At 44.8% G+C, this 27,509-nt stretch overlaps 1 protein-coding gene across 1 annotated transcript in view; it reads left to right on the top strand.

Moving 5' to 3' along the window:
• Window positions 1–27,509, top strand: part of LOC128691012 (G-protein coupled receptor GRL101-like) — a 605,305-nt gene that overhangs the window by 405,161 nt on the left and 172,635 nt on the right. The window contains exons 12-13 of the mRNA XM_070089232.1: window positions 10,171–10,287; window positions 21,668–21,802. Of these exons, the coding sequence (XP_069945333.1) occupies window positions 10,171–10,287; window positions 21,668–21,802 (252 nt within the window). The remainder of the gene's footprint in view (window positions 1–10,170; window positions 10,288–21,667; window positions 21,803–27,509) is intronic.

Here is a 27,509-nt window from a genome sequence, read left to right on the forward strand (position 1 = left end):
TATGAGCTAGATGAAGTGGTTGTATTAATGCAGGTGAAGTGGTTGTATGAGCTAGATGAAGTGGTTGTATTAATGCAGGTGAAGTGGTTGTATGAGCTAGATGAAGTGGTTGTATTAATGCGGGTGAAGTGGTTGTATGAGCTGGAGTTATCTGGAGTTTATCTGGAGAGAGTTCCGGGGGTCAACGCCCCCGCGGCCCGGTCTGTGACCAGGCCTCCTTAGGTCAGTGTCCCAGGATGCGACCCACACCAGTCGACTAACACCCAGGTACCCATTCTACTGATGGGGAACATAGACAACAGGTGGAAAGAAACACGTCCAATGTTTCTACTCTGGCTGGGAATCGAACCCAGGCCCTCACCGTGTGAAGCGAGAGCGTTAACCACCAGGCCACCAGAGCCCTGAAGTGGTTGTATTAATGCAGGTGAAGTGGTTGTATGAGCTAGATGAAGTGGTTGTATTAATGCAGGTGAAGTGGTTGTATGAGCTAGATGAAGTGGTTGTATTAATGCAGGTGAAGTGGTTGTATGAGCTAGATGAAGTGGTTGTATTAATGCAGGTGAAGTGGTTGTATGAGCTAGATGAAGTGGTTGTATTATTGCAGGTGAAGTGGTTGTACATAAAGAAGATAAGAGAAATAAAAGCTGTATTAAATGAAATTGAAGAACTGAAAAGAAAGAAACGAAGGTGATTATCCTTGTAAATATATATTTATTATATGTTCATGACAATTAAAAACTGGCATAGCAACAGAGGCAGATAAATACATCAAAAAGTATCAGAATTTAATGATGTAAATTGCCAAACTGATGTGGAAAAGAAAGATCTTGGAGGCAAAATCGATGTATTGAAAGTTGAATTATTGCATGTAAAAGAAACATTAAAAAATATGAGGCTGTGTAAATGATATTATTATTATCATTATTATTGTTACTATTATTATATTCATGAGGCAATGTTAAGGATGAAAGTTAAGACACTTGTTCAACATCTGGTTATCTTTATTGTAGACGTTTCGCCATCCAGTGGCTTTATCAATACAGATTCTTGGACATAATTAGAAAACAGAAGAACTATGTACGATAGATCTGTAACAAGTGGCGTTCCACAGGGATCAGTCTTAAGCCCGTTGTTGTTTATAATATATATCAATGACCTTGATGAGGGAATTACTAGTGATATGAGCAAATTCGCCGATGACACAAAGATAGTAGGATAATTGATTCAAACGTAGATGTTAGGGAACTTCAGGAGGATTTAGACAATCTCTATTCTTGGTCAGAAAAGTGGCAGATGCAGTTCAATGTAGATAAATGCAAGGTTCTGAAGCTTGGGAGTGCCCATAACCCTAGTACTTATAAGTTAAATGATGTAGAACTTAGCGATGCAAATTACGAAAAGGACTTGGGGGTTATGGTGAACAGTAACCTTAAACCAAGACAGCAATGCCTAAGCGTACGTAATAAGGCAAATAGATTATTGGGATTTATATCAAGAAGTGTAAGCAACAGATGTCCAGAGGTCATACTGCAGCTTTATACATCATTAGTAAGGCCTCACTTATATTATGCAGCTCTGTTCTGGTCTCCATATTACAGAATGGATATAAATTCGTTAGAAAACATTCAGCGTAGAATGACTAACTTAATACATAGCATTAGAAATCTTCCCTATGAAGAAAGATTGAAGACTCTTAAATTACATTCACTTGTTAGAAGAAGAATGAGGGGAGACATGATCGAAGTGTATAAGTGGAAGATGGGTATTAATAAAGGGGATATTAATAAGGTCTTGAGGATGTCTCTCCAAGAGAGAACCCGCAGTAATGGATTTAAATTAGACAAGTTTAGATTTAGAAAGGACATAGGAAAGTATTGGTTTGGAAATAGGGTAGTTGATGAGTGGAACAGTCTGCCTAGTTGGGTTATTGAGGCTAGGACTTTGGGTAGTTGCAAATGAGTGGATAGAGTTATCAGAGATTATTTCTTGGGTAGCAATGAAAATTGGGTTCGGCAATTGTTTTGTTAGTGGGATGTATTATAAAGGACCTGCCTAGTATGGGCCAACAGGCCTGCTGCAGTGATCCTCCTTTCTTATGTTCTTAAGATGAGGTAATCAGTCCCTCAGCCTTGGAGGTGGTGTTTACAGCACCGTGGTTGTAGAGATTCTGAAGCACAGGTAAGGGGACTGGCGCTTATATAGGCGTCAGTGAATAGGGACGTGTAGCAGACGAGGGCATAGTCACTGGTAGGAGGGATTCCCCAGTGGAAGTAGGTCCTTCCCAAAGAGATGGGTTAGTTGTAGTAGCCGTGAAGAAGGTCTTGTAGATGTCCTCTGTACCAAGATTCCATGATGTTGCAGTGTCTGACAAGTTGTGCAAGACAGGTATACAATACCGACATGATGAAAGTTAAGATGTTGAACAAGTATCTTACCTTTCATCTTGTCGGTATTGTATACCTGTCTTGCACAATGTTAAGGATAAAACTGAGATTCACGAAAATAGAAAAAGTTAATTGTCAGAATAAAGAAAAATGTAAAACAAGTTGTTTAAAAATTTAAACAAAAGTAGACCATATCTTAGCACAAGGAAAAGCTGATAGGAATAAAACAATTATGATATTGGGCTTAACAGAACCGAAAATTGAAGCGAAGAGAGAGGAAAGAAATATGAAAGATATACAGTTTAAATAAACCTTAGATCGAGGAAGAGGTTCAGTATCTAGAAATAAGAGGATTAAAATGATTTTAGGAGAGATATGCTGGACCATTTCAAACTGGTAGCTAGTAACCAATGAATTATAGATATCTTTCTTGCAACAAAAAAAATGTTTAGGTTCTTGGTTTTAGCCACTTAAGAATGAGATAAGAAAATGAGAGAGAGTGGGAGACAAAGAGAGTGTCAAATAAAGAATAAATATGGTTCTGCAGCATCAGTAACAACAAAATATGTCTCATCGTGCATCCACAAAGAGCCTGACACAAGAAATATCTCAACCTCACTATCCCCCCACACCTTAACCTGTGGCCAGATAGCAATCATAAGAATTTCATTCCAGCTCAACAGAAGAGGATATTGTAGGTTACGTTACGTTACGTTAGATTATGAATTTTATACTGAAGTTAACTTATTTTTTTATATGAGGAATGAAATTGATCAAAATACAAATTTCGAAGCCAATTTACCTTATATGAAGTTAACTTAACGGAGTCAATTTACCTAAAGTGAAATTACCCACTGTAAAATTACTGGGTGTGATATAAGCTACAGTAGAACACTGATGACAAAACAGTCTCACTGAACTTTAAGAAATCACTAGAGAAGAGGAAGGTGCCAGATTACTGGAAGATAACAATGGTATTACCACTATACAAGAAAGTTGACAACAAGGAGCCTGGAACCATAGATTAGTGTTTCCAACGAGTGTCAAACACAAATTGCTGAGAATAATGAGAAAGAAGTATCCTAGTTACGATATATAGAGTTCTGTATCCCTTACAAAGCATCAACATAGATTTAGACAAAGATCATGACTTAAATTTGAGCAACAAAGAAGAGACAGAAGTGAGTGGGCTGGGTGGATGTTTATTCCTGGACTTCTGATAGAGTGTAATATGCGTAGAATGACTACTTTATGTTCTCCGGACTGAATTGTACCTACAATGTAGTCTCTTTCTCCAATCATGTCCATGCCTTCCATTTCCTCAAATCCCCATTGGTGTTTTATGAGCAGTGCAACCAGTGTGTGTGTGTGTGTGTGTGTGTGTGTGTGTGTGTGTGTGGGGTGTGTGTGCGTGGGGTGTGTGTGTGTGTGGTGTGTGTGTACTCACCTAGTTGTACTCACCTAGTTGAGGTTGCGGGGGTCGAGTCCGAGCTCCTGGCCCCGCCTCTTCACTGATCGCTACTAGGTCACTCTCCCTGAGCCGTGAGCTTTATCATACCTCTGCTTAAAGCTATGTATGGATCCTGCCTCCACTACATCGCTTCCCAAACTATTCCACTTACTGACTACTCTGTGGCTGAAGAAATACTTCCTAACATCCCTGTGATTCATCTGTGTCTTCAGCTTCCAACTGTGTCCCCTTGTTACTGTGTCCAATCTCTGGAACATCCTGTCTTTGTCCACCTTGTCAATTCCTCTCAGTATTTTGTATGTTGTTATCATGTCCCCCCTATCTCTCCTGTCCTCCAGTGTCGTCAGGTTGATTTCCCTTAACCTCTCCTCGTAGGACATACCTCTTAGCTCTGGGACTAGTCTTGTTGCAAACCTTTGCACTTTCTCTAGTTTCTTCACGTGCTTGGCTAGGTGTGGGTTCCAAACTGGTGCCGCATACTCCAATATGGGCCTAACATACACGGTGTACAGGGTCCTGAATGATTCCTTATTAAGATGTCGGAATGCTGTTCTGAGGTTTGCTAGGCGCCCATATGCTGCAGCAGTTATTTGGTTGATGTGCGCTTCAGGAGATGTGCCTGGTGTTATACTCACCCCAAGATCTTTTTCCTTGAGTGAGGTTTGTAGTCTCTGACACCCTAGACTGTACTCCGTCTGCGGCCTTCTTTGCCCTTCCCCAATCTTCATGACTTTGCACTTGGTGGGATTGAACTCCAGGAGCCAATTGCTGGACCAGGTCTGCAGCCTGTCCAGATCCCTTTGTAGTTCTGCCTGGTCTTCGATCGAGTGAATTCTTCTCATCAACTTCACGTCATCTGCAAACAGGGACACCTCAGAGTCTATTCCTTCCGTCATGTCGTTCACAAATACCAGAAACAGCACTGGTCCTAGGACTGACCCCTGCGGGACCCCGCTGGTCACAGGTGCCCACTCTGACACCTCGCCACGTACCATGACTCGCTGCTGTCTTCCTGACAAGTATTCCCTGATCCATTGTAGTGCCTTCCCTGTTATCCCTGCTTGGTCCTCCAGTTTTTGCACCAATCTCTTGTGTGGAACTGTGTCAAACGCCTTCTTGCAGTCTAAGAAAATGCAATCCACCCACCCCTTTCTCTCTTGTCTTACTGCTGTCACCATGTCATAGAACTCCAGTAGGTTTGTGACACAGGATTTCCCGTCCCTGAAACCATGTTGGCTGCTGTTGATGAGATCATTCCTTTCTAGGTGTTCCACCACACTTCTCCTGATATTCTTCTCCATGACTTTGCATACTATACATGTCAGTGACACTGGTCTGTAGTTTAATGCTTCATGTCTGTCTCCTTTTTTAAAGATTGGGACTACATTTGCTGTCTTCCATGCCTCAGGCAATCTCCCTGTTTCGATAGATGTATTGAATATTGTTGTTAGGGGTACACATAGCGCCTCTGCTCCCTCTCTCAATACCCATGGGGTATTGTGTGTGTGTGTGTGTGTGTGTGTGTGTGTGTGTGTGTGTGTGTGTGTGTGTGTGTGTGTGTGTGTGTGTGTGTGTGTGGGGTGTGTGTGTGTGGGGGGGGTGTGTGTGTGTGGGGTGTGTGTGTGTGTGTGGGGTGTGTGGGGTGTGTGGTGTGTGTGTGTGGGGGGGGGTGTGGGGTGTGTGTGTGTGTGCGTGTGGTGTGTGTGTGTGTGTATGTGTGTGTGTGTAAGTGTGTACGTGTGTGTGTGTGTGTGTGTGTGTGTGTGTGTGGGGTGTGTGGTCTGTGTGTGGGGTGTGTGTGCGTGGTCTGTGTGTGGGGTGTGTGCGCGCGTGGTCTGTGTGTGGGGTGTGCGCGCGCGTGGTCTGTGTGTGGGGTGTGTGCGCGCGTGGTCTGTGTGTGGGGTGTGTGCGCGCGTGGTCTGTGTGTGGGGTGTGTGTGTTTGGGGTGTGTGTGTGTGTGGGGTGTGTGTGGGGTGTGTGTGTGGGGTGTGTGTGTGTGGGGTGTGTGTGGAGTGTGTGTGTGTGGGGTGTGTGTGTGTGGTCTGTGAGTGTCTGGTCTGCGTGTGTCTGGTCTGCGCGCGCGCGTGTGTGTGGGGGGGTCTGTGTGTATGTGTGTGTGTGGTGTGTGTGTGTGGTCTGTGTGTGTGGTCTGTGTGTGTGCGTGGTCTGTGAGTGTGCGTGGTGTGCGTGGTCTGTGTGGTCTGTGTGTGGGGTGTGTGGGGTGTGTGGGGTGTGTGTGTGGGGTGTGTGTGCGCGTGGTGTGTGTGTGTGTGTGTGCGTGGTATATGTGTGTGTGTGTGTGTGAGTGTGTGTGTGTGTGTGTGTGTGTGTGGTGTGTGTGCGTGGTGTGTGTGTGTGGTGTGTGTGTTTGTGGTGTGTGTGTGTGTGGTGTGTGTGTGTGTGTATGTGGTGTGTATGTGGTGTGTGTGTGGTGTGTGTGTGTGTGTGTGTGTGGTCTGTGTGTGTGTGTGGTCTGTGTGTGTGTGTGTGGTCTGTGTGTGTGTGTGTGTGTGTGGTCTGTGTGTGTGTGTGTGGTCTGTGTGTGTGTGTGTGTGGTCTGTGTGTGTGTGTGTGGTCAGTGTGTGTGGTCTGTGTGTGTGTGTGTGTGTGTGCGTGGTCTGTGTGTGCGCATGGTCTGTGTGTGGGGTGTGTGTGTGGGGTGTGTGTGGGGTGTGTGTGTTTGTGGTGTGTGTGTGTGGTGTGTGTGTGGTGTGTGTGTGGCCGGTGTGTGTGGCCTGTGTGTGTGGCCTGTGTGTGTGTGTGGTGTGTGTGTGTGTGTGTGGTGTGTGTGTGGTGTGTGTGTGTGGTGTGTGTGTGTGGTGTGTGTGTGTGGTCTGTGTGTGTGTGTGGTGTGAGTGTGTGTGTGTGTGTGTGTGTGTGTGTATGTGTGTGTGTGTGTGTGTATGTGTGTGTGTGTGTGTGTGTGTGTGTGTGTGTGTGTGTGTGTGTGTATGTGTGTGTGTGTGTGTGTGTGTGTGTTTGTATGTATGTGTGTGTGCGTGTGTGTATGTGTGTGTGTGTGTGTGTGTGTGTGTGTGTACTCACCTATTTGTACTCACCTATTTGTGGTTGCAGGGGTCGAGTCCTAGCTCCTGGCCCCGCCTCTTCACCGGTTGCTACTAGACCCTCTCTCTCCCCGCTCCATGAGATTTATCAAACCTCGTCTTAAAACTGTGTATGGTTCCTGCCTCCACTACGTCATTTTCTAGGCTATTCCACTGCCTTACAACTCTATGACTGAAGAAATACTTCCTACTATCTCTCTGACTCATTTGTGTCTTCAACTTCCAATTGTGGCCTCTTGTTTCTGTGTCCCCTCCCTGGAACATCCTGTCCTTGTCCACCTTGTCTATTCCACGCAGTATTTTATATGTCGTTATCATGTCTCCCCTGACCCTCCTGTCCTCCAGTGTCGTCAGTGTGTGCCTGTGTGTGTGTGTACTCACCTATTTGTACTCACCTATTTGTGGTTGCAGGGGTCGAGTCGCAGCTCCTGGCCCCGCCTCTTCGCTGATTGCTACTAGGTCCTCTCTCTCCCTGCCCCATGAGCTCTATCATACCTCGCCTTAAAACTATGTATGGTTCCTGCCTCCACTACATCACTTTCTAGGCTATTCCATGGCCTGACTACTCTGTGACTGAAGAAATACTTCCTAACATCCCTTTGATTCATCTGAGTCTTCAACTTCCAATTGTGACCTCTTGTGTCTGTGTCCCATCTCTGGAACATCCCGTCTTTGTCCACCTCGTCTATTCCGCGCAGTATTTTATATGTCGTTATCATGTCTCCCCTGACCCTCCTGTCCTCCAGTGTCGTCAGACCGATTTCCCTCAACCTTTCTTCATAGGACAATCCCCGTAGCTCTGGGACTAGTCTTGTTGCAAACCTTTGCACTTTCTCTAATTTCTTGACGTGCTTGACTAGGTGTGGATTCCAAACTGGTGCTGCATACTCCAGTATGGGCCTGACGTAGATGGTATACAGAGTCTTAAACGAATGTGTGTGTGTGCGTGTGTGTGTGTGTGCGTGTGTGTGTGTGTGTGTGTGTGTGTGTGTGTGTGTGTGTGTGTGTGTGTGTGTGTGTGTGTGTGTGTGTGTGTGTGCGTGAATAGTGTACTCACCTAGTTGTGGTTGCAGGGGTCAAGTCACAGCTCCTGGCCCGCCTCTCCATTGGTCGCTACTGGGTCATTCACTCCCTGCTCTGTGAACTTTATCATACCTCTTCTTAAAGCTATATATGGATCATGCCTTCACTACCTCACTTTCCAGAATAATCCACTGCCTGACAACTTTGTGACTCATCTGAGTCTTCAACTTCCAATTGTGACCCCTTGCCGCTGTGTCCCATCTCTTTCCTGGCCGCCACGAGGTTCACTCCCGGAAAGCCTCTAACCTAACCCTTTCTCAAAGCTATGCATAGATCCTGACTTCTCTACCTCACTCTCCAGACCTTTTTACTTTCTGACTACTCTGAGACTGAAAAAAATGCTTCCCAACATCCATGTGATCCATCAATGCCTCCAACCATCATATGTCTTATTGTTACTGCTCACCCTCTTAAGTCTCTTCATATTCCTGTACTCGGTTGTTAGGTCACCCCCAGTCCTTCCTTCTTTAGTGTTATCACGCTGAGTTCTCTGAAACTCTTCTCAGTCCCTGGACCAGCCTTGCTAGAAACCTGTGCAGTTTCTGCTATTTCCCGACATGTATGGCCAGGTGTGGGCTCCATACCGGCACTGCATACTCCATTATGGGCCCGACGTACACCGTATACTATGCCGTGATTCACTCCTAGCCTAGATTTCAGAAAGCTACTCTTAGATCAGCCATAAGTGCATCCTCTGCTGAAACCAGTCTTTCAAAGCGGAGACTCAATGAGAGAGAGACAAAATCCCTTTCATTGAGTTAGGTTTGCAGCCTTTGCCAACCGAACCTGTATTCCGTTTGCGACCTTTCTTTCCCCTCCTCAAACCTCACAAACCGCACTTGTCGTAGTTTAACTTCAGCAGCCACCAGCCAGATCAGACCCACAGCTTGTTTTGATCCATTTACGGGCTTCCCAGTCCTCAGATGTTTGTAATGTCTTCACTACTTTCATAATGTCCTCCAATATGGCCAATTCTGACTCAATTACTTCTCTTAAGTAATTAACTAACGTATGCAAAGTAACGGTCTTCGTACCAATTCTTGTGAAGCCCCACTCTTCACACACACCCACCCTGACACCTCCCTCCAGTCCATCACTCGTCACATGCACCCACCCTGACATTTGCTCTCAGACCATCACTCGTCACAGGCACCCACCCTGACACCTCCCCCCAGACCACCACTCGTCACATGCACCCACCCTGACATTTGCTCTCAGACCATCACTCGTCACACGCATCCACCCTGACACCTCCCCCCAGACCATCACTCGTCACAGGCACCCACCCTGACACCTCCCCCCAGACCACCACTCGTCACATGCACCCACCCTAACATTTGCTCTCAGACCATCACTCGTCACACGCACCCAACCTGACACCTTCCCCCAGACCATCACTCGCCACACGCACCCACCCTGACACCCCCCCAGACCATCACTCGTCACACGCATCCACCCTGCACCTCCCCCAGACCATCACTCTTCACACGCACCCACCCTGACACCTCCCCCCAGACCATCACTCTTCACACGCACCCACCCTGACACCTCCCCCCAGACCATCACTCGTCACACGCATCCACCCTGACACCTCCCCCAGACCATCACTCTTCACACGCACTCACCCTGACACATCCCCCCAGACCATCACTCGTCACACGCACCCAACCTGACACCTCCCCCCAGACCATCACTCGTCACACGCACCCACCCTGACACCTCCCCCCAGACCATCACTCGTCACACGCACCCACCCTGACACCTCCCCCCAGACCATCACTCGTCACACGCATCCACCCTGACATTTCCCCTGGGACCATCACTAGCTGCTTCCTACCTCTTAGGCATCCTGTCATCCACCATGGCACCCTCATTGCTATTCCTGCCGCTCCTCAAGCCATTCCCCCAGTCTGATGTGTGTACTCGCCTATTTGTAATTACCTATTTGTGGTTGCAGGGGTCGATTCATAGTTCCTGTGTGTGTGTGTGTGTGTGTGTGTGTGTGTGTGTGTGTGTGTGTGTGTGTGTGTGTGTGTGTGTGTGTGTGTTTGTATATTTGTGTTGTCAGCACGTATCAGTGCATGTTTATTTGTATATTAAGGTAATTACATAAAACTAATAGAGTTCATATTTTCCAGATGTCATAACCTATGTTATGGTCCCACAGGTGAGCACCAGTGTGGGTCAGGAGAGGTCAAGTGCCACACAGGTCAGTGTCTACCTCGGAGCTTCTGGTGTGATCACAACAACGACTGTCCTGACAAGTCTGACGAACTCTACTGTGGTGAGTGTTGCACCCTTAGTGTTGTGTTAGTGTTGTAGGGCAGCTGATGCATCATGTTATTGTTGTGTTAGTGTTAGCATTGTAAGGCAGTTATAAGGCGGATTTATTAGTGCTGTGTTAGAGCTATGGAAGTGTTGTGGTAATGTTTGTATAATAGGGGTTATGGTAGAGTGTTCGTGTAAGAGTTATGGTGATGTTGTGTTAGCGCTGGAGAAAAATTATGGTGTTGTGTTAGTGTTGGAGAGGAGTTATGGTGGTGTAGCGTTAGTGTTGGAGAAAAATGATGGTGGTGTTATGATAGTGTTGGAGTTCTAGTGGTGTTTACCTGGAGTTTACCTGGAGAGAGTTCCGGGGGTCAACGCCCCCGCGGCCCGGTCTGTGACCAGGCCTGTGTGTTAGTGCTGTGGGGGAACTGTTGTGTGTCGTGTTAGTGTTGTGTGGGAGCTGTGATGTGTCGTGTTAGTGTTGTGTGGGAGCTATGATGTGCCGTGTTAGTGTTGTGTGGGAGCTGTGATGTGCCATGTTAGTGTTGTGTGGGAGCTGTGATGTGTCGTGTTAGTGTTGTGTGGGAGCTATGATGTGTCGTGTTAGTGTTGTGTGGGAGCTATGATGTGCCGTGTTAGTGTTGTGTGGGAGCTGTGATGTGCCATGTTAGTGTTGTGTGGGAGCTATGATGTGCCGTGTTAGTGTTGTGTGGGAGCTGTGATGTGCCATGTTAGTGTTGTGTGGGAGCTGTGATGTGCCATGTTAGTGTTGTGTGGGAGCTGTGATGTGCCGTGTTAGTGTTGTGTGGGAGCTGTGATGTGCCATGTTAGTGTTGTGTGGGAGCTGTGATGTGTCGTGTTAGTGTTGTGTGGGAGCTATGATGTGTCGTGTTAGTGTTGTGTGGGAGCTGTGATGTGCCATGTTAGTGTTGTGTGGGAGCTGTGATGTGCCATGTTAGTGTTGTGTGGGAGCTGTGATGTGCCATGTTAGTGTTGTGTGGGAGCTGTGATGTGCCGTGTTAGTGTTGTGTGGGAGCTGTGATGTGCCATGTTAGTGTTGTGTGGGAGCTGTGATGTGCCGTGTTAGTGTTGTGTGGGAGCTGTGATGTGCCATGTTAGTGTTGTGTGGGAGCTATGATGTGCCGTGTTAGTGTTGTGTGGGAGCTGTGATGTGCCATGTTAGTGTTGTGTGGGAGCTGTGATGTGCCGTGTTAGTGTTTACCTGGAGAGAGTTTCGGGGGTCAACGCCCCCGCGGCCCGGTCTGTGACCAGGCCTCCTGGTGGATCAGCGCCTGATCAACCAGGCTGTTGCTGCTGGCTGCACGCAAACCAACGTACGAGCCACAGCCCGGCTGATCAGGAACTGACTTTAGGTGCTTGTCCAGTGCCAGCTTGAAGACTGCCAGGGGTCTGTTGGTAATCCCCCTTATGTGTGCTGGGAGGCAGTTGAACAGTCTCGGGCCCCTGACACTTATTGTATGGTCTCTTAACGTGCTAGTGACACCCCTGCTTTTCATTGGGGGGATGGTGCATCGTCTGCCAAGTCTTTTGCTTTCGTAGTGAGTGATTTTCGTGTGCAAGTTCGGTACTAGTCCCTCTAGGATTTTCCAGGTGTATATAATCATGTATCTCTCCCTCCTGCGTTCCAGGGAATACAGGTTTAGAAACCTCAAGCGCTCCCAGTAATTGAGGTGTTTTATCTCCGTTATGCGCGCCGTGAAAGTTCTCTGTACATTTTCTAGGTCAGCAATTTCACCTGCCTTGAAAGGTGCTGTTAGAGTGCAGCAATATTCCAGCCTAGATAGAACAAGTGACCTGAAGAGTGTCATCATGGGCTTGGCCTCCCTAGTTTTGAAGGTTCTCATTATCCATCCTGTCATTTTTCTAGCAGATGCGATTGATACAATGTTATGGTCCTTGAAGGTGAGATCCTCCGACATAATCACTCCCAGGTCTTTGACGTTGGTGTTTCGCTCTATTTTGTGGCCAGAATTTGTTTTGTACTCTGATGAAGATTTAATTTCCTCATGTTTACCATATCTGAGTAATTGAAATTTCTCATCGTTGAACTTCATATTGTTTTCTGCAGCCCACTGAAAGATTTGGTTGATGTCCGCCTGGAGCCTTGCAGTGTCTGTAATGGAAGACACTGTCATGCAGATTCGGGTGTCATCTGCAAAGGAAGACACGGTGCTGTGGCTGACATCCTTGTCTATGTCGGATATGAGGATGAGGAACAAGATGGGAGCTAGTACTGTGCCTTGTGGAACAGAGCTTTTCACCGTAGCTGCCTCGGACTTTACTCTGTTGACGACTACTCTCTGTGTTCTGTTAGTGAGGAAATTATAGATCCATCGACCGACTTTTCCTGTTATTCCTTTAGCGCGCATTTTGTGCGCTATTACGCCATGGTCACACTTGTCGAAGGCTTTTGCAAAGTCTGTATATATTACATCTGCATTCTTTTTGTCTTCTAGTGTATTTAGGACCTTGTCGTAGTGATCCAGTAGTTGAGACAGACAGGAGCGACCTGTTCTAAACCCATGTTGCCCTGGGTTGTGTAACTGATGGGTTTCTTGTGTGGGAGCTGTGATGTGCCGTGTTAGTGTTGTGTGGGAGCTGTGATGTGCCGTGTTAGTGTTGTGTGGGAGCTATGATGTGTCGTGTTAGTGTTTTGTGGGAGCTGTGATGTGCCATGTTAGTGTTGTGTGGGAGCTGTGATGTGCCGTGTTAGTGTTATGTGGGAGCTGTGATGTGCCGTGTTAGTGTTGTGTGGGAGCTGTGATGTGCCGTGTTAGTGTTGTGTGGGAGCTGTGATGTGCCCCGTTAGTGTTGTGTGGGAGATGCGATGTGCCGTGTTAGTGTTGTGTGGGAGCCGTGATGTGCCGTGCAAGTGTTGTTGGGGAGCTGTGATGTGCAGTGTTAGTGTTGTGTGGGAGCTATGATGTGTCGTGTTAGTGTTGTGTGGGAGCTATGATGTGTCGTGTTAGTGTTTTGTGGGAGCTGTGACGTGCCGTGTTAGTGTTGTGTGGGAGCTATGAAGTGTCGTGTTAGTGTTGTGTGGGAGCTATGATGTGTCGTGTTAGTGTTTTGTGGGAGCTGTGATGTGCCGTGTTAGTGTTGTGTGGGAGCTGTGATGTGCCGTGTTAGTGTTATGTGGGAGCTGTGATGTGCCGTGTTAGTGTTGTGTGGGAGCTGTGATGTGCCGTGTTAGTGTTATGTGGGAGCTGTGATGTGCCGTGTTAGTGTTGTGTGGGAGCTGTGATGTGCCGTGTTAGTGTTGTGTGGGAGCTGTGATGTGCCCCGTTAGTGTTGTGTGGGAGATGCGATATGCCGTGTTAGTGTTGTGTGGGAGCCGTGATGTGCCGTGCTAGTTTTGTTGGGGAGCTGTGATGTGCAGTGTTAGTGTTGTGTGGGAGCTATGATGTGTCGTGTTAGTGTTGTGTGGGAGCTATGATGTGTCGTGTTAGTGTTTTGTGGGAGCTGTGACGTGCCGTGTTAGTGTTGTGTGGGAGCTATGATGTGTCGTGTTAGTGTTGTGTGGGAGCTATGATGTGTCGTGTTAGTGTTTTGTGGGAGCTGTGACGTGCCGTGTTAGTGTTGTGTGGGAGCTATGATGTGTCGTGTTAGTGTTGTGTGGGAGCTATGATGTGTCGTGTTAGTGTTTTGTGGGAGCTGTGATGTGCCGTGTTAGTGTTGTGTGGGAGCTGTGATGTGCCGTGTTAGTGTTGTGTGGGAGCTATGATGTGTCGTGTTAGTGTTTTGTGGGAGCTGTGACGTGCCGTGTTAGTGTTGTGTGGGAGCTGTGATGTGCCGTGTTAGTGTTGTGTGGGAGCTGTGATGTGCCGTGTTAGTGTTGTGTGGGAGCTGTGATGTGCCGTGTTAGTGTTGTGTGGGAGATGCGATGTGCCGTGTTAGTGTTGTGTGGGAGCTGTGATGTGCCGTGTTAGTGTTGTGTGGGAGCTGTGATGTGCCGTGTTAGTGTTGTGTGGGAGCTGTGATGTGCCGTGTTAGTGTTGTGTGGGAGCTGTGATGTGCCGTGTTAGTGTTGTGTGGGAGCTGTGATGTGCCGTGTTAGTGTTGTGTGGGAGCTGTGATGTGCCGTGTTAGTGTTGTGTGGGAGCTGTGATATGCCGTGTTAGTGTTTTGTGGGAGCTGTGATGTGCCGTGTTAGTGTTGTGTGGGAGCTGTGATGTGCCGTGTTAGTGTTGTGTGGGAGCTGTGATGTGCCGTGTTAGTGTTGTTGGGGAGCTACAGTGAGTTGTGTTAGTGTTGTTGGGGAGCTACAGTGAGTTGTGTTAGTGTTGTTGGGGAGCTACAGTGAGTTGTGTTAGTGTTGTAGGGGAACTGTGCTAGTGATGTTTTAGTGTTGTGGTGTTATTTTGGAGCAGCAGATGTGGTGTTGCTAGTCTTGTGAAGAACTGTAATAGTGTTATGGTGCTGCTGGTTTTGGCGATGGTATTGGTGTTGTGTTAGGGTTATGGGAAGCTGTTGCAGTGTTGGTGTTAGTGTTGGTATTGTGGTAGAGTTGTGGCTTTGCTGTGGTGTTGTGGTGCTAGTGCTCTTGTTGTGTCAGTGTCTATATTGCTTTAGTGTTGATATTAGTGTTAGTATTTGTGTTAGTATTTGTGTTAGTGTTTGTGTTAGTATTTGTGTTGATGTTAGTGTTGATATTAATGTTGATATTAGTGTTGATATTAGTGTTGATATTAGTGTTGATATTAATGTTGATATTAGTGTTGATATTAGTGTTGATATTAGTGTTGATATTAGTGTTGATATTAGTGTTGATATTAGTGTTGATATTAGTGTTGATATTAGTGTTGATATTAATGTTGATATTAGTGTTGATATTAGTGTTGATATTAATGTTGATATTAGTGTTGATATTAATGTTGATCCTGACGATCTGTTGGAGTGTGAGCAGGGTAATATTTAGTGAAGGGATTCAGGGAAACCGATTATTTTCATATAGTCGGACTTGAGTCCTGGAAATGGGAAGTACAATGCCTGCACTGTAAAGTAGGGGTTTGGGAAATTGGCAGTTTGGAGGGATATGTTGTATATCTTTATATGTGTATGCTTCTAAACTGTTGTATTCTGAGCACCTATGCAAAAACAGTGATTATGTGTGAGTGAGGTGAAAGTGTTGAATGATGATGAAAGTATTTTCTTTTTGGGGATTTTCTTTCTTTTTTGGGTCACCCTGCCTCGGTGGGAGACGACCAACTTGTTGAAAAAAAAAATTAATGTTGATATTAGTGTTGATATTAGTGTTGATAGTTTTGCCAGTATTGTGTTGGTGATGGTAATGGTATTGAGGTTGCATTGATGTTTGTGTTTTGTTATTATTGTGTTGCTTTTGTTTTGGTGTTGATGATGGTGTTGGTGATGTTGGTATTTTGTTCGTGTTGAATTGCTTTTGCGTTGGTGTTGGTGGCTGTGTTGGTGGTAGTATTGGTGTTGTGTTAGTGTTTGTGTTGTTTTAGTGTTACTGTTGGTGTTGTTATTGGCGTTGTGTTGGTGTTGGTGTTGCGTTGATGTTGTTGTTGGTGTTGTTGTTGATGATGGTGTTGGTTTTGCGTTGATGTTGTTGATGTTATTGTTGTTATAGGTGTTGTGTTGGTGTTGGTGATGGTGTTGGTATTGCGTTGGTGTTGGTGTTTTGTTGGTGTTATGTTAGTTTTTGTGTCTATATTGTGTTAGTGTTGGTGTTGTAAGTGTTGTGATGCGCTTGTGTTGTGTTCGTGTCTATGTTGTGTGAACATCCATATATTCCATATATGTTGTGTAAAAATCCATATATATGTATTTGTATCTTGTTGATCAATTTCTGCTGTCGCACTATTTTTCAATCCTGTTTGTGTGAAAGCCATTGTTAATGAAGAGTCACACACACACACACACACACACACACACACACACACACACACACACACACACACACACACACACACACACACACACACACACTATTAGTAGCTACCAGGAAAAAGGCAGGTGGGACCAGGAGCTGAGACTCGATCCCTGCAACCACATATAGGTAAATACATATAGGTGAGTACATGCACACACACACATACATTCATACACACACTCAAAGATACACCCACACCGTTACGTTACTGTTTCTTTAAACAGAGGTGTAAACTCTCGGTCTAATGATAGCTTATTGTGTCGACAGTAACAAAAGATGTGTCCAGATCTCGCTTTAGTAGGCATTAAGGGGATAATCACATAACAATTCCCCGCTGAGTAATCCTGTTCGGTGCAGATAGAAAATATAAAATTGTAAATATGAAATATAACAATTATGATAAAATGTGTGTACAGTTGATCCCCGGAATAACCTCCAGGTATCCAGGTATCCAGGTATCCAGGTATCCAGGTATCCAGGTATCCAGGTAACAGTAGAATTATTAAAAAACCCTCCAAAAAGACGTGAGTTCTCTGGTAACTCACAGAATACAAGGTACATTGTATACAATGTCCATCACTGATCACCTCATTTTGTACAGAGTTCCAGATTCTATATTCAATTACCAAAGTCAATAACCATAAACTATATCAGAATGCAAATTCCACAAACGTTGCATGAATCATTTTCGACAACACTTTCGGAAAATAAAATTCCGGAGACCTTGACATTGCATACAAATTCATAATAATTTATAACTTCAAAATCTCTAAAATTTTCCAAGTCCGCGGTTTACCAAAATCATGAAGTACAAACAATATTCCAACTATGTTGACAATGGTAGTCAGAAAATGCTATATCATGAAACAGTCATAAAGAAGTGGTGGCAACCTCGACCGAATATGCATAAAAATATCTATCTTCCTATTAACACTGAGATAAAACTCTGCAGTCACAGTTATGTCCACTCAAGAGCAGCCAGAACAATGTCGAAGGAAGAGTGTAGAGAATATATTTACTCAGTAAATCGTATTGGTTGTTGGAAAGAGAGTTCCTCACAGTACTAAAACCGACGTCCAAAGAAGGATCTGGCGACAAGAGACGACAGATGATGCTAGGGAAGACATAATTGCTGGTACAGGAGGTTAAAAATATGACAATCTTTGGAAATATTCTATAAAAGCCTATCTTACACAAAAATCATAGCAATGACTTTCTATCTTGAGGCACTTCATAATTATGGACTGCCTAAATGTTGGCTTTTCTAGCTGTTACCTTCGACTTGTCTCATATTATTTACGAACATAACTAAGGACTTTTCAAACAATGATTTCGACAAAATAACCATTAAATTAAATGTTCTTAACCAGTCAAAGAGTTAATTTAATCTGCTAAATGTTCGTCGTAAATATCGGATACATTGACCAGTTCATCTACATTTTCGTCCCCATATAATTTTATGTACCATTCTTTGAAATGTTGGAGGCACAGTATACATGCCGACAGGGATAACAGTACATTAGTAATAATTTCATGAAAATATGAATGCAGAGATCCGTCGCCCTATCACGTAAAGGTACCCGCTAATAACTCTTGTTTCATATTTAGCCACGCCCTCGATTTCTGTTTTGATGTCCATATGTGAAGGAAAGGTAACATCTGACGCTGAGAACTGTATCACTTTCCTGTAGTCCACATGCAACAACTTTCCACCGTCTAGCTTATTTACAATTACATAGTGTGAAGACTTCTCTATGAGACCATTCTATAGAGGGAATTTAATCTCTCGTTATATAAGCTTCATTCTCTTTCAATGAGCCATTTAAGAAAATATTTTACTCAGATAATTTTGAAAAAGGAAATAGTCAGCAAGACGAAGTATGCAAAACATAAAATAAATGATAAAGACAAAATACTAAGAATTAATGATGATGGCAAAATCATGAGATAGATGATGAAATGTATGAGGTATTAAATACAAAGTTTCAGAATGTGTTCACGAAAGAAATTTTCGTGAACACACAGGAAGGTAAATTAGCAAACACATGGAAGATGTCACATATTGTGGTTTTATTTAAAAAAGGTGACAGGGAAGACCCTTTAAACTATAGGTCGGTTTAGTTGACACATGCAGTAAAATTTTTAAAAAAGCTATTAAAGTGGATTCAGTAGTTAGAGAATAATACGTACTAACTGGAGAACAATTTGGTTTTTGGTTTAGTCGTCCATGTATATCAAATTTGTTAAGTTATTATGAGAGAGTAATGGGAATTATTCAAGGTGGAAATGGATAAGCAGCATGCACTTACCTAGACTTAATGAAAACTTTTGATATAATCCTCTATGAATGACTAGCATGGAAACTGCAATATATATGAGGAATTACAAGTCACCTATCACACTGAATGATAAATTTTTGAGAAGCAAATGCGAACAGTTATAATAGGAAAAATATCTGCGTGAGTGGATGCTACAAGAGGAGCGTCACAAAGGTACATATTCGTCACACTAAAGATTCTAGTTTATATAAATGATTTACCAGCAGGAATGAAAAAAAATATGAATATATTTGCAGATAATGCAAAAATCTCATGTAAATTTTATAATATAGATGTAAATCTCATGTAAAATACATGTACAAGGTACACAGGCCTATCTGACATTAATGATATATTACTATATAGAAAGCCGCTTGTAATGCAAAGCATTACGGGCAAATCAGGTCAGTTATGTCCCAGGATGCGACCCACACCAGTCGACTGACACCCATGGGTGAACATAGACAACCGGTGTAAAGAAACACGCCCAATGTCTCTACTCTGGTTCGGAATCGAACCCGGACTCTCGCCGTGTGAAGCGAGGGCTTTACCCTTCAGGCCACTGATTGTGAACCGTTTAGAAAATTAGGCCAGAATTGGAATGTGCAGCTGTTATGTGGCGCCCACACCTGAGAAGCACATAGGAATGTTATACAATGTTTAAAGAGCCACAAAATGGCTGTCAGAGATGAGCAACTTGAAGGTTGAAGAAAGGTTGAAGGAAAGACATGATAACATTTAAGATTTTGAAAGGACTTGCAAGACTAGATAACGAAGATTTCTAAGTACCTGCAGCAAGAATAACAAGAAACCACAGTAACAAGTTGAGGAAGAAACTGGAGCTTAGCGGATAGTAGAGATTTTTTGTTTTGTCAGAATGGTTGATCAGTGAAAAGAATTTAATGATAAATTGTTAAGTGCTGGAAATTTAAAAAAAAAATATATGACAAACGGAATATTCAAGGTGATATTTCACGAGCAGACCTCTGCTCCAATTGCTACGTATAGGTAATGCAAATAGGTAATTACAAATAGGTAATAACACACACACATACACACGCACACGCACACACACACACACACACACACACACACACACACACACACACACACACACACACACACACACACACACACACACACACACACACACACACACACACAGGTTTCACACCAGGAAGCTTCGTCAGGTACAAGAAAAATCAAATTATTAATGTTAGATACAAAGTTGGCACTAAGCCAGCAAATAAACTCCCAGCTTGTTAGGTGACTCTTTCCTCCAGAGTAACAAGACAACCTAATTAATGGTGGTATTATAATATAACAATGTAACAGGTTGTAATAAAGGTAGAATTGCCGACAATGTGTTAGGTAAGAGGACACATGTGTAACTAATGTGACATTTTATTGCGGCAACGCTTAGCTCTCCTGGAACCGGCTTAAAGCCGTTACCTAAAGATTCACTTTCGTGTTTTAACGTTCAGCCAGTTTCCTGTGTGAGAGGCGACACTGGAATGCAGTGAAAAATAGCATCAAAGAGCACTAGATGCTGTAATACATGAATCATGACTAAGTTTATGTTTTAGCATCGTAGATGTATATAATACGAATGAGTCAGGTCGGGCGTGTAGTCAAGAGAGAGCACCAGCCCACTTCTGGTAGCGCTTTGTGTTCAACTTCTTCGTTCTTCTGGATAAGATAAGATTATACAATACCAATAAATTGAAAAGTAAAATATGTGCAGCAGTTAGATGTCTTTATTCCGACATCTTTGGCCTACACTGCTTCGCCTACCTCCTCTGTATTCGACTGAAGAATCCTCCTGTGTAGGCTAAATGTTTCAGAAAAGAATACACCTAACTATTGCACATGTGTCTTATTCTTCGTTCTTGCTGACGGTGCTTCGGCTACGAGGTTATTGACACCTGAGTCTAACAGACGAGTAACTACACTCGAGGGAGACACCACTCACAGCCTACCTAAAAGAAGTCAGTAGTTAGTACGTGACGAATAGCAGCTTGTCACACACACATCAAACCTAAGCTTTAACCTAAACATGCGACTAGACATTTTAACGTAAATAATATAACGATACATTATACAGCTTGGACAAATCGTGAAAGGAATTAATGATTTCATAAACTACAACACCTGGAGTCTAACTGGAGGGTATTGCGGGGGATCAACGCCCCCCCGGCCCGGTCCACGGCAAGGCCTCCCGGTGAATCAGGGTCTTATCAACCAGACTCTTACTGCTGGCCATACGTAGTCCAACGTACGAACATACAAAAATGACAAAAAAAAAACAACGCAGTGAGAACATTTGAGTAGTGTTTTGGTTTCGCGTTTCAAATCACGAAAGATCGACATTCCGACACCCTTAGGTCACAATGACCCAGAGGGATTTACCGCTTCATGTGGTAAAGAGAAGACAAATTTTGCAAAATTAGCTTGATAAATTAGACACATGTGCAACTCTTGGGTATCTTTATTGAGGAAACGTTTCGCCACACAGTGGCTTCATCAGTCCATACATAGGAGAAACTTGAAGAACAGGAGGAGAATGAGGTAATCAGTCCCTCAACCTTGAGTCGATGTGTTCAGTCCATCAATCTATCTATTCAAGATTGATGGACCGAACACATCGACTCAAGGTTGAGGGACTGATTACCTCATTCTCCTCCTGTTCTTCAAGTTTCTCCTATGTATGGACTGATGAAGCCACTGTGTGGCGAAACGTTTCCTCAATAAAGATACCCAAGAGTTGCACATGTGTCTAATTTATCAACATGTCGGTTCTCTGAACCATTCATCTACAAAATTAGCTTGCACATGGGCGACATTTTCATCAGTTGTTAAGCTCTGTATCAACTCATAACTTGATAAAAAAATCAAAGTCTTCTGTAGAGCGTGTCTTCTCTTCACTATTGTGAGCAGCACGTTATGTATCTCCTGCCGCTTCCTATTAATAATAATTAATAATGTTATTGTTATAATAATTATAATAATAATAATAATAACAATAACAATAATAATAATTCAGCTCTATGGACTAAAGAGACATGCTACGCACGAGTACCGTCCTAGTTGATGTCTTCCACTGAAGAGGAGAGAGGTGGGCATGAGCCAGCGTGTACTGACCTTGTTGATGTCTTCCACAGAGAAGAACACTGGTGGGTGTGAGCCAGAGGGGTTCTTGTGTGCCAGTGGTCAGTGTATACCCAAGGAAGAGCGCTGCATTATCTCCAGTGACCGTCACCGCGGCTGTGTTGATGATTCACACCTCCTCGACTGTAGTAAGTACCTCATAAACTGCAGTGTCTCAAATTATAGTACCTCATAAACTGCAGTAAGCATCACAAACTGCAGCAAGTACCTCACAAACTGCAGTAAGTACCTCACAAACTGCAGTATCTTACAAACTGCAGTGCCTCAAACTGTAGTAAGTGCCTCATACACCAGTAAGTAAATCATGGACTGCATTAAGTATCGCATAGGCGCCAGTATCTCATGGACAGTAATCGCTACCCAATACAGTCAGTACCTCAGACAGTTGTAATTTCCTCACTGTTATGATTACCAGCAAACTTCTAATCTGAGGTGATGATGATAGGCAGACATTCTTCTTTTTCTTAAATTAACATTTATAACGTCTTTATTGTGAAGGTAAACAACGTGAAAAAATCCTACATAGACAGCTTTCATAGATGGTTACGAGGCTTGTATATGTGCCATAAAAGGCGCCTCAGACTGCAAAGAAACAGACGAGAGAAAACGGTATTTTTTTTCAATAATTTTTCGTATTTTTAATGATTTCCACTTTTTTTCCCTAATGAATATTCTCAGTGAACATATTAGACTTCTCCGTCAGGAATTACGTGTTAATTAAGGCATCGTATGATGCTGAAATGATCTCATTTTACATTTTCAAGTGTATATTCTGAATCACCAGAGTTGTAAAGAAGAAGCTTGTCACCCAGGGTAAACATTCCACCAGTAAGGATACTTAACTGCTCCTCAAGTGTCTTACTCCCCGTAAAGTGCAGTATACAGTCATTTTAAGGTGATCAATGAGGGGAATGAAGATAACAAGGAAGTTAAGAGGAAGTTTGCAGATTAATATAAAAATGTTAAATTAACTCGCCTTATTACGAAAGTAATTTTACATAACTAGGCATATTTAGTTTTATATAAATAGTTTCTGAAACCCCAAATAACCAAAATGATTGTTTAAATTTGTGTCAGTGAAGGAGTGCACTGTGTCAGTGAAGGAGTGCACTGTGTCAGTGAAGGAGTGTACTGTGTCAGTGAAGGAGTGCATTGTGTCAGTGAAGGAGTGCACTGTGTCAATGAAGGAGCGCACTGTGTCAGTGAAGGAGTGCATTGTGTCAGTGAAGGAGTGCACTGTGTCAGTGAAGGAGTGCATTGTGTTAGTGAAGGAGTGCACTGTGTCAATGAAGGAGTGCACTGTGTCAGTGAAGGAGTGTATTGTGTCAGTGAAGGAGTGCACTGTGTCAATGAAGGCATGCACTGTGTCAGTGAAGGAGTGCACTGTGTCAGTGAAGGAGTGTACTGTGTCAGTGAAGGAGTGCACTGTGTCAGTGAAGGAGTGCACTGTGTCAGTGAAGGAGTGTACTGTGTCAGTGAAGGAGTGCATTGTGTCAGTGAAGGAGTGCACTGTGTCAATAAAGGAGTGCACTGTGTCATTGAAGGAGTGCATTGTGTCAGTGAAGGAGTGCACTGTGTCAGTGAAGGCATGCACTGTGTCAGTGAAGGAGTGCACTGTGTCAGTGAAGGAGTGTACTGTGTCAGTGAAGGAGTGCACTGTGTCAGTGAAGGAGTGCACTGTGTCAATGAAGGAGTGCATTGTGTCAGTGAAGGAGTGCACTGTGTCAGTGAAGGCATGCACTGTGTCAGTGAAGGAGTGCACTGTGTCAGTGAAGGAGTGCATTGTGTCAGTGAAGGAGTGCACTGTGTCAGTGAAGGAGTGCACTGTGTCAGTGAAGGAGTGCACTGTGTCAGTGAAGGAGTGCATTGTGTCAGTGAAGGAGTGCATTGTGTTAGTGAAGGAGTGCACTGTGTCAGTGAAGGCATGCACTGTGTCAGTGAAGGAGTGTACTGTGTCAATGAAGGAGTGTACTGTGTCAGTGAAGGCATGCACTGTGTCAGTGAAGGAGTGCATTGTGTTAGTGAAGGAGTGCACTGTGTCAGTGAAGGAGTGCATTGTGTTAGTGAAGGAGTGCACTGTGTCAGTGAAGGCATGCACTGCTTCAGTGAAGGCATGCACTGTGTCAGTGAAGGCATGCACTGTGTCAGTGAAGGAGTGCACTGTGTCAGTGAAGGCATGCACTGTGTCAGTGAAGGAGTGCATTGTGTTAGTGAAGGAGTGCACTGTGTCAGTGAAGGCATGCACTGTGTCAGTGAAGGAGTGTACTGTGTCAATGAAGGAGTGCACTGTGTCAGTGAAGGCATGCACTGTGTCAGTGAAGGAGTGCACTGTGTCAATGAAGGAGTGTACTGTGTCAGTGAAGGAGTGTACTGTGTCAGTGAAGGCATGCACTGTGTCAGTGAAGGAGTGCACTGTGTCAGTGAAGGAGTGCATTGTATCAGTGAAGGAGTGCATTGTGTTAGTGAAGGAGTGCACTGTGTCAGTGAAGGCATGCACTGTGTCAGTGAAGGCATGCACTGTGTCAGTGAAGGCATGCACTGTGTCAGTGAAGGAGTGCACTGTGTCAGTGAAGGAGTGCATTGTGTCAGTGAAGGAGTGCATTGTGTTAGTGAAGGAGTGCACTGTGTCAGTGAAGGCATGCACTGTGTCAGTGAAGGAGTGTACTGTGTCAATGAAGGAGTGCACTGTGTCAGTGAAGGCATGCACTGTGTCAGTGAAGGAGTGCACTGTGTCAATGAAGGAGTGTACTGTGTCAGTGAAGGAGTGTACTGTGTCAGTGAAGGAGTGCACTGTGTCAGTGAAGGAGTGCACTGTGTCAGTGAAGGAGTGCATTGTGTCAGTGAAGGAGTGCATTGTGTCAGTGAAGGAGTGCACTGTGTCAGTGAAGGCATGCACTGTGTCAGTGAAGGAGTGCATTGTGTCAGTGAAGGAGTGCACTGTGTCAGTGAAGGCATGCACTGTGTCAGTGAAGGAGTGCACTGTGTCAGTGAAGGAGTGCACTGTGTCAGTGAAGGAGTGCACTGTGTCAGTGAAGGAGTGTACTGTGTTAGTGAAGGAGTGCACTGTGTCAGTGAAGGAGTGCACTGTGTCAGTGAAGGAGTGCACTGTGTCAGTGAAGGAGTACATTGTGTCAGTGAAGGAGTGCATTGTGTCAGTGAAGGAGTGCACTGTGTCAGTGAAGGCATGCACTGTGTCAGTGAAGGAGTGCACTGTATCAGTGAAGGAGTGCACTGTGTCAGTGAAGGAGTGCACTGTGTCAGTGAAGGAGTGTACTGTGTCAGTGAAGGAGTGCACTGTGTCAGTGAAGGAGTGCACTGTGTCAGTGAAGGAGTGTACTGTGTCAGTGAAGGAGTGCATTGTGTCAGTGAAGAAGTGCATTGTGTCAGTGAAGGAGTGCACTGTGTCAGTGAATGCATGCACTGTGTCAGTGAAGGAGTGCATTGTGTCAGTGAAGGAGTGCATTGTGTCAGTGAAGGAGTGCATTGTGTCAGTGAAGGAGTGCACTGTGTCAGTGAAGGAGTGCACTGTGTCAGTCAAGGCATGCACTGTGTCAGTGAAGGAGTGCATTGTGTCAGTGAAGGCATGCACTGTGTCAGTGAAGGAGTGCACTGTGTCAGTAAAGGAGTGCACTGTGTCAGTGAAGGAGTGCACTGTGTCAGTGAAGGAGTGTACTGTGTCAGTGAAGGAGTGCATTGTGTCAGTGAAGAAGTGCATTGTGTCAGTGAAGGAGTGCACTGTGTCAGTGAATGCATGCACTGTGTCAGTGAAGGAGTGCATTGTGTCAGTGAAGGAGTGCATTGTGTCAGTGAAGGAGTGCACTGTGTCAGTGAAGGAGTGCATTGTGTCAGTGAAGGAGTGCATTGTGTCAGTGAAGGAGTGCATTGTGTCAGTGAAGGAGAGCACTGTGTCAGTGAAGGCATGCACTGTGTCAGTGAAGGAGTGCATTGTGTCAGTGAAGGAGTGCACTGTGTCAGTGAAGGCATGCACTGTGTCAGTGAAGGAGTGCACTGTGTCAGTGAAGGAGTGCACTGTGTCAGTGAAGGAGTGCACTGTGTCAGTGAAGGAGTGTACTGTGTCAGTGAAGGAGTGCACTGTGTCAGTGAAGGAGTGCACTGTGTCAGTGAAGGAGTGCACTGTGTCAGTGAAGGAGTACATTGTGTCAGTGAAGGAGTGCATTGTGTCAGTGAAGGAGTGCACTGTGTCAGTGAAGGAGTGCACTGTGTCAGTGAAGGAGTGCACTGTGTGAGTGAAGGAGTGTACTGTGTCAGTGAAGGAGTGCACTGTGTGAGTGAAGGAGTGTACTGTGTCAGTGAAGGAGTGCACTGTGTGAGTGAAGGAGTGTACTGTGTCAGTGAAGGAGTGCATTGTGTCAGTGAAGGAGTGCACTGTGTCAGTGAAGGAGTGCACTGTGTCAGTGAATGCATGCACTGTGTCAGTGAAGGAGTGCATTGTGTCAGTGAAGGAGTGCATTGTGTCAGTGAAGGAGTGCATTGTGTCAGTGAAGGAGTGCACTGTGTCAGTGAAGGAGTGCACTGTGTCAGTCAAGGCATGCACTGTGTCAGTGAAGGAGTGCATTGTGTCAGTGAAGGCATGCACTGTGTCAGTGAAGGAGTGCACTGTGTCAGTAAAGGAGTGCACTGTGTCAGTGAAGGAGTGCACTGTGTCAGTGAAGGAGTGTACTGTGTCAGTGAAGGAGTGCATTGTGTCAGTGAAGAAGTGCATTGTGTCAGTGAAGGAGTGCACTGTGTCAGTGAATGCATGCACTGTGTCAGTGAAGGAGTGCATTGTGTCAGTGAAGGAGTGCATTGTGTCAGTGAAGGAGTGCACTGTGTCAGTGAAGGCATGCACTGTGTCAGTGAAGGAGTGCACTGTATCAGTGAAGGAGTGCACTGTGTCAGTGAAGGAGTGCACTGTGTCAGTGAAGGAGTGTACTGTGTCAGTGAAGGAGTGCACTGTGTCAGTGAAGGAGTGTACTGTGTCAGTGAAGGAGTGCATTGTGTCAGTGAAGAAGTGCATTGTGTCAGTGAAGGAGTGCACTGTGTCAGTGAATGCATGCACTGTGTCAGTGAAGGAGTGCATTGTGTCAGTGAAGGAGTGCATTGTGTCAGTGAAGGAGTGCATTGTGTCAGTGAAGGAGTGCACTGTGTCAGTGAAGGAGTGCACTGTGTCAGTCAAGGCATGCACTGTGTCAGTGAAGGAGTGCATTGTGTCAGTGAAGGCATGCACTGTGTCAGTGAAGGAGTGCACTGTGTCAGTAAAGGAGTGCACTGTGTCAGTGAAGGAGTGCACTGTGTCAGTGAAGGAGTGTACTGTGTCAGTGAAGGAGTGCATTGTGTCAGTGAAGAAGTGCATTGTGTCAGTGAAGGAGTGCACTGTGTCAGTGAATGCATGCACTGTGTCAGTGAAGGAGTGCATTGTGTCAGTGAAGGAGTGCATTGTGTCAGTGAAGGAGTGCATTGTGTCAGTGAAGGAGTGCATTGTGTCAGTGAAGGAGTGCATTGTGTCAGTGAAGGAGTGCATTGTGTCAGTGAAGGAGTGCACTGTGTCAGTGAAGGAGTGCACTGTGTCAATGAAGGAGTGCACTGTGTCAGTGAAGGCATGCACTGTGTCAGTGAAGGAGTGCACTGTGTCAGTAAAGGAGTGCACTGTGTCAGTGAATGAGTGCACTGTGTGAGTGAAGGAGTGTACTGTGTCAGTGAAGGAGTGCATTGTGTCAGTGAAGGAGTGCATTGTGTCAGTGAAGGAGTGCACTGTGTCAGTGAAGGCATGCACTGTGTCAGTGAAGGAGTGCATTGTGTCAGTGAAGGAGTGCATTGTGTCAGTGAAGGAGTGCA

The sequence above is a fragment of the Cherax quadricarinatus genome, chromosome 27 (genome assembly GCF_038502225.1).
Source record: "Cherax quadricarinatus isolate ZL_2023a chromosome 27, ASM3850222v1, whole genome shotgun sequence".
NCBI classification, from domain to species: domain Eukaryota; kingdom Metazoa; phylum Arthropoda; class Malacostraca; order Decapoda; family Parastacidae; genus Cherax; species Cherax quadricarinatus.